We start from the raw sequence: 7794 nt of genomic DNA on the forward strand, positions 1-7794 counted from the left end.
TCCACATCCTAACTGTCGCCATTTGTTATTGCTTTCTAGACGTCCCTCCTTCGACCGAAGGCGACCGACACGGGCTGGCGAATCGGTCGAGTGGCAAGTTGAGCAGTACACAGGGAGAAAATCCACTGTACTCTTTGTATGCTTCAGTTTGTTAAAGGTTCAAGCAAATTGCTCTAAGCCAACTAAAATCTGGAAACAGGCAAGTATTAAGCTGTATTAGGCAACAAATAATACAAAATAATATCACTTATTTAGAGCACGTCAAAAGTAAGTTATTTTTTCCCTCAGTGCACTTGGTCCACGCGCATTGCATGAAGTACTTTGGTACGGGAGTACACCAAGAAGTTGAGAGCGCGTGTGGAGACTTAGGAGCCACCTCGCCGCCCCCCAATGTCCTGTATCCTTGGCAACTCTCTCTCAATTGTTGTCCGTTTCATGTGTCCTCCACTGCTCCGCATGCCACGCGTCCCTCATAAATAATAGTATTTATATGAATTTTGTTTTGATTTTCTAGGCCAACTAAAAAAAAAGGGCAAAGTAGCTGACAGAAACTTTATGAACTCTGAAGTACATTTTTGGTGCAGAGTTTCAGTTTTGAAATGAACACTGCTCATATGATGAAATAATCAGCTTTTTGGTAATGAAAACTTGATGGGTCTGTATTGGTGAAGCAATTTGCATATTTCTAGTATGTGCAAGTTTTGGACTCACGAAAATATCTGCAAGGAAACAAACATTAATAATCGAAAAAGGACTTTTTCCTGGAACTTTTGGTGCATTTCAGAAGATCCATGTTTTTAGGAAACTAATGAGAAATGTTGTTTACCAAAAACTTGCAAAGGAAGCAACTGTTGAATGTTAAATATTAATAGCAAGTCCGCAATGTGGGTTTAAATTAAAATTTAAATGCAACATGTTTATAGTAGTAAACCGTAAAGGAATGGCTCCCTTTGAAAAACTGCGCATTTAAATGCATTAGTTATTAGTTTATTTCTATCACTTTCTCCCGTCCAGCTGATGAAGATATATGCGCCACAAATTCTTTATCATTTAGAATGCGATTTGGTCGGCAGTGGACAGGACCATAAATACTAATAGCCGAAATAGCCGGGAACACATAAACCATAGCCGAGTAAAAGTAATTCCCACTAGAAGGACGAGTAATAATCAACATCAAATTGCCTCGTTTCGAGTTCCAGTTCCAATTTGGGGCTTCCTTTTTTTTTATTTTTGTCCATTTTCGGGTCTCTTGGTTTCGGTTTCGGTTTCATTTTCGGTTCCAGTGCAAAGACTCACTCAAGTTCATTTATTTTTATTGTTTTCGGAGCTTTCGGCGACAATTTATGGGCCAGCGGAATACAAGGATATTTATGTTGCTTGGTTCTTGAGCGAATAAAATGGCGAAACTTATGTATATATGGCCAGTCGACGGAACTTTATTTTATTTATTTTATATATTTTTATATTTTCCATTTCAATGGAAAGTGCAGCGGAGAAAGCAGTGCAAAAAAAAGGGGGAGCAAAAGAAAAGCGGAAAAATCTACGTTACTCGTAGCACCGAGCATTCAATGAGAGTGAAGAACGAATAATTTACTTTCCTTTTTGCCCCAGCTAAGCATCCAGCATTCTATCTTATTTTGCACTAAATTTTAACAGGATTTAGCCCCGTCGCTCTTTGCTGTCAACTGCTAACAAGCGGCAAAGACGTTGGAGGTTTTGACCAGCCGAGCGATTCAAGCCAAGCCCAACTTGTGGGCCCAAAGGGGGGTCCACTCAAGGGCTGAGCGGGCAGTGTGGGCGGTGTGGGCGTTGTGGGTGTTGTGGGCGTGGCATCGTGTCCATGGCGAATGAGTTTTGTCGCAAATCCGCTTACGTCCACACCGCCGCAACGAAAATTGCGATGGCGCTTCTGATGGAGATGACGATGACGACAACCTAGACGATGATGACGACGACGATGATGATTATGACGGCCTTCACTACACCCCACTTACGCCCACTCCCACTCCCACTCCCAACACCACCACCACCACCACTCACCCCATTGGAGCCATTTTAACTGGCACATAAATAAATTCCATAAATCTTTTGCACTTTAACGCTTCTGCTTTAAGCCCAGTCAAGTCTGGGCTAAGATCCGATTTGTGGATTTTGTGGAGAATGCAGAGTCGGACGATTATCCTTGCATATATAGAAATATGAGCTCTAAAACATATTTCATTACACTACTATTTTTTGTAAAAAAAAACAAATAACATTCTTTTGAAAAAACGTCACAGTAACTTGTACTAACTTTACATACTACGGAAATTATTTTACACTAAACAAAACGAAAACGATGGCCGTCTTAACCACTCAAGAAATCGACTGCATCATAAAGGAGCTCACATCGCTGAATGGAAATGAGTGCACATTTACGGAGGAACTGATCGAGCGGCTCATTCAAAGGACCCGCGGAGTGATCAGATGGCAACCCATGCTGCTGCAGCTGGAGACGCCGGTGAAAATCTGCGGCGATATTCATGGCCAGTTCACGGATCTCTTGAGGATTTTCCAGGCATGCGGCTTTCCACCGAAGGCGAACTATTTGTTTCTCGGCGACTACGTCGACCGGGGTAAGCAATCGCTGGAAACAATCTGTCTGCTGTTCGCCTACAAGGTGAAGTATCCACTGAATTTCTTCCTGCTACGCGGCAATCACGAGTGCGCTAGTATAAATAAAATTTACGGATTTTACGACGAGATCAAGCGCAGGCACACTGTGCGTTTGTGGCGCACTTTCACGGATTGCTTTGAATGGCTGCCGGTGGCCGCGTTGGTGGGTAATCGCATCTTCTGCTGCCACGGAGGATTGAGTCCATCGCTTCAGAGATTGAAACAGATCGAGCTGATCCGGCGACCCACTGATGTGCCGGATGAGGGCATCCTGTGCGATCTGCTTTGGGCCGATCTGAATCACACTACCGAGGGCTGGGGTCACAACGATCGTGGTGTGAGCTTCACCTTCGACGAGGTCATAGTGCGCGATTTTCTCAGAGCCTTCGATCTGGATCTAATGGTACGAGCCCATGAGGTTGTGGAGGATGGATACGAGTTCTTTGCCAACCGGCAGCTGGTCACCGTATTCTCAGCGCCCAATTACTGCGGACTCATGAACAATGCCGGCGGGGTGATGAGTGTGAGCAAGGACTTGGTCTGCTCCTTCGTCATTATTCAGCCATGTCACAACTGCAAAGTGACTGTAGAGGAAGCCAACGAGATTCCGCCCAGCGAAGAGCAGTAACTTTATTTTTCATATATAGTACATATGAGTGTCCTGTCGTGCAATGAAATTCGATATAAACGGTTTTTATGCAACTTATATATTAACGATTAGATTTACCTTTAAATACTTAAACAAAAAATAGTAACTTGAATTAAGCAAACAAAAATATTGGCTTGCCAAATTGAGCTTCTCTATGAAAACTTCAAAATAAAGTTAACTATGTATCTTATATATAAACTATTAAATTTACCTTTAAATATTAAAACAAAAAATAGTAACTTGCAATTAAGCAAACAAAAATATTGGCTTGCAAAATTGAGCTTCTCTATGAAAACTTCAAAATAAAGTTGACTACAAATTAAATTGAAGCTTATTTGAATACTTGCCCAAAGTCAACACGTTGTAGACTTACTCAACTTCAGAGCCATTGAAGGTCAATGTGAGGTCTTTCAATTTTTGTTGGTAGCTTTCGCATTCGAGTCTCCGACTGACCCACTTGCTCCCACTTTCTGTGTCACCTGGCGGACTCGACTGACAGGTGGCTTCAACACGCTTGTTTCGCCATTTCATTTGCAGCTCGTTGCTGTACAGCTCGACCAAATGAATTTTATATGACTCCTAAGATGGCCCAGACTTGCTGCCAGATTGAGATGTTGATTCTGATGCTGATGGTGGAGCTGAAGCTGGAGCTGGAGCTGTAGCTGATTTGCTGATGAGGAGGCCTTCTGCAGCTTAGCCTGCTGTCCAAGGTTCGCCGGATTCGTCCTCGTGCAGGAGACAACATTTATTTGATCTGCCAAAAGTCACATGGCAAACAGTTGTGTGTATGTGGACTTGGACTTGGACGGACTGCTCAGTGTTGCATACGAAAGTATCTCCGTCTGGTTGCTGCACGCTCGAATAATTTAATACAGCACCGCCCTTCCTGCCTCCTTTCCTCCCTCCATCGTCCTGGATCAGGATGCTCAGGATCCTTGGCATTTGGAATGCACACAGCGTGCCATTTGACTGCAATTTAATGCTCTCTCCCGGACAGTTTACTCGTACTCGTACTCGTCCCATACCAACTGCTGCCATTTCATGTTTTGCAAAATGACAAATCACATTTATTTATTTTGTGTAAGCCAACTGAGCTTAAATATGCTGTCCTGTGACAGTTGGATTCATCTGCAAGCTGGCTGTGCATCCAGTTTTTTGGTTGTCAATCCGAAGGGTTAAGGCGCAGCCATAATCGAATCTGGAGATCTGGAGACAGCAGTTTTGGCATTCCCGGAAGTAACCCCACTGAGTAATTGGCTCCAAGGACCAAGTGTCCCAGGGATTTGCTCAACATGTGTTGTTACACAGGCCAGTTAAGTGAACTTAACATACTTTTATTACGATTTTTACTTACCCAATTGGCAAATGACTTTAAGTTTAATAGGGCTTCATTTCCTTTTAATGTTTATTGTGCAAAACCGTCTAGAAACTGAGACAATATTGAGGCTCTTCGAGGGAGCGTGAATAAAGCCAATTTGAGCCGCAGTGGCAAATCAGTGGGAGTGCTCGAGCACCTGGCCACCAAAGTAGGTCAACCCCTTGGGGTCCAAACACTGGAGGAGAGGAGGATTGGAGGAGTGAAGCACTGAAGGAGTGGATGAGCACGTCTGACAGGACCGCAATCTTGGCATTGGCAATGGGAGGCCGTGCCGTGGACTTGGTCCTTTAATTAGCAAACAACTGCTGGATTGCAGATGCCGTGGGCCAGATGACAAATGAGTGGAAAGATAGCGATTGCGAATAAAACGGCAAACACCCTGTAATGACTGATTGGTGGGGGGGTGGAGAGGTTGGTAAAGTTTAATTAAGAAAATGCCCACTAATGACAACTAATGGCCCCGAAGTCACCGCCGATCGCATCACCTCAGAAATCCTCAGAAATATTAGTTGTAAACATGGAAGCGACACCAAGCCATGATCAATTTTCATTTGCAACGCCCCCAAAAAGTGGCAAAAGTTAAGAGAAAAAAAACGCGAAAAAAAAGGAGGAAAAACCCGGGAACACCGCTCGCACAACTCGACTCAATCAAGTTAATGGCGGCCAAATGGGTTTTTGATGCGCTGGCCGCGCAGCTCCATAAAAAATGATTGCCAGGCCTTGTTGTTCGTTTTGGCCGCGCCGAAACTTGGCTTAATGAAAACGCGTGGACATTGCCGTTTAATGCCAACCGTACTCTGTGTGTGTGCGTGTGTGTTACTGAGGTGGCATAAAATGTTACCAACTCGGCTTAGCCAGACAGATAGCCCCACCGCGAAGTGGGCGTGCCAAGTTTCTTATTGACAATTTGAGCATTCGGGCGTTAAATTCTTATGAGGCATAAGTTGCCCAGCGTAAGGCCGCAGTTAATAATACCACTTCATAAGGTGTGTCCACGTGGACGAGATGGCTTCCTTCCGCTCCCCCGTGAAAAATTCCCTGCTTTTTTTCGGCCTTTTCGTGCAGTTTTCGTTTGGCGCGTGTTGTTGATTGGTCATGCTTCTGAAAAGGGTTTTCATAGATTCGTCAGTTGGACAGCACAGTGTCCCATAACTATATTTTTTAACCCTAGAAGAATTTCATCCTTCTAGTCAATTTATTGAATTAAGTTAATAATAAGAACACGTAATTATTAATTGTAGAGTTCTTCGAAAAGTTGATATATATTATATATGATCTACTTAATTTCGGTATTTACATATATCTAAAATATATATCTATATAACGAAGTATCTTTTGTTTCGACTTTGCCCGCTTTTCCTTGTTTTTCCCTTGCTTTTCGATGGCCTCATCTTCAGAACCGACAGAAGCTCTAATCAAATTAATGGAATAACGAAACGGTTATCTGTGCTTTTCCATCCTCCCCATTTCCCCAAGCCATTCTTGCCGCCCAACTCCTGGCCAAGTTGCCTTTTTTCAGTTATGTTTCGACTCTTTTTTTTTGGCCAATCTCCTGTCTGGTTGTCCAAATAAACTTGACTTCCGGTAAGGAAATTCCAGGATCAAGTCCCTGAATGGCCAGAAAGTTGATACATCCCGTTTCTTAGCACTCGATTATGCTACTTTGGCATTCCGATTTTAATTCAATTACATGGCTTGGGAAACAACTCGTTTGGGGGCAAATCCCCACGGCTCAGTTTTTGGCTTCAGCCACAAGCAAAGAGATTTTAATTAATTGCATAATCACTCAAATAAAACCACAGAAATCCCCCTTTCCCTCCCTTTGTCCCCTCGCAGAACTTGTAAGCGAAACGTAAAGAAACAATCAAAATTCCAAAAGTCACCAAAGCAGCTCCCTTTCGCCTTTCCCTTTGCTGAAAGTGTGCATTGTACAAGTGTTTTTAATATTTAATTGCTTTTTAAATGAGTCCAAGTATTTTATTGTATTTCATTTGATGATGTAAACGCTACTAACAGCACGTCCAAAAGTGGGTGCACAGCTCCCAAGCTCCAAAGAGCTGCCACCACAGCGGGCAATAAGTTTCCTTCGTTCTGGTCGCAACTTTCGCAAATTATTCAAAGCGATGTGCGGCTGTGGAAAACGGCGGTGGTGGGTGGTGGTGTTGGTGGTGGAAAATGAGAAGAGGGGGGCGCCTGGAGCCACGGCAGCGACAAGTAATGGCCCAAGTGGCAATTTATCAATTAAAATTCTGCTTAACTACAAGGACACCCAGGAAACGAACTCAGGCTAGCAGCCAAAAAAAAAGGAGAAGAAAAACGACAAAAGAAGTCACAACAAGCTCTTCAAACGCCCGAGGGGTTTTCCCTCCTCATTATTGTCCCCCTTTTTGCTGACCAGCCAGGATGACATTGGAACTCGCCACGCCCCCTTAGCCCGCCCTGAGGGGAAAATTCACTGCTCGTCAATGCAACGCGGCCACTTTCAGTGTCATTGCCGCGTGTTTATTTCCTCGCCAACGAACCGTTTTATCTGCCAACAAGCGGAGTGCTAATTAAAGTCCCATATTACGGGTTATAGTAAATAAATCTTTGAACTGAATTAGATATAAATTGCAGTGCTGTGAGACTGTGAGGCTGTGGAGGAGGGTTGAAAAACAGCGCCACGAAAGGAGCTTAATTAAATCGAGGCTGGAGACAAAGTGCTGGGGATTACGCATCTTCTAATTGAATTCCATTCGTGCAGATGCCAGGCTTCACATCCAAGGGCCATCGATTGAATGTTTATTAAAATCGGATGATTTTCCCTGGAATAATGCTCAATTCCGATGTCTTGGCAATCAGTGTACGGTGTGAAAGGGATTTTGGGCAATTTATGTGCTGCAAATATCTTTGTTGGCAATGTGCAGCAACACCTGCACATTCAACTTGCTGAAATATTTGCTCAATATGCATTCTCAGATACAAGGACGATTTCATCATAACTTGGCATTTGCCATGATTGATTTCATTCAAAGGTGTTTTCAAGGACTACTCAATACCTTTTAATGCGTACACATAAGAGACTTCAGTGTATTATAATCAGCACCTTAAACTGGCCTGCTCGCATAATTAT

At 43.4% G+C, this 7794-nt stretch overlaps 1 protein-coding gene across 1 annotated transcript; it reads left to right on the forward strand.

Annotated features, from left to right (window-relative positions):
- Positions 1 to 2252: 2252 nt before the first annotated feature.
- Positions 2253 to 3502, forward strand: LOC6531172 (serine/threonine-protein phosphatase PP-Y). Its single transcript, XM_002091965.3, has one exon. It carries the CDS (start codon positions 2339 to 2341, stop codon positions 3281 to 3283), a length of 945 nt encoding a protein of 314 aa, XP_002092001.1. The 5' UTR covers positions 2253 to 2338; the 3' UTR covers positions 3284 to 3502.
- Positions 3503 to 7794: the final 4292 nt, after the last annotated feature.

Source organism: Drosophila yakuba, chromosome 2R, assembly GCF_016746365.2.
Source record: "Drosophila yakuba strain Tai18E2 chromosome 2R, Prin_Dyak_Tai18E2_2.1, whole genome shotgun sequence".
Classification (NCBI taxonomy): Eukaryota; Metazoa; Arthropoda; class Insecta; order Diptera; family Drosophilidae; genus Drosophila; species Drosophila yakuba.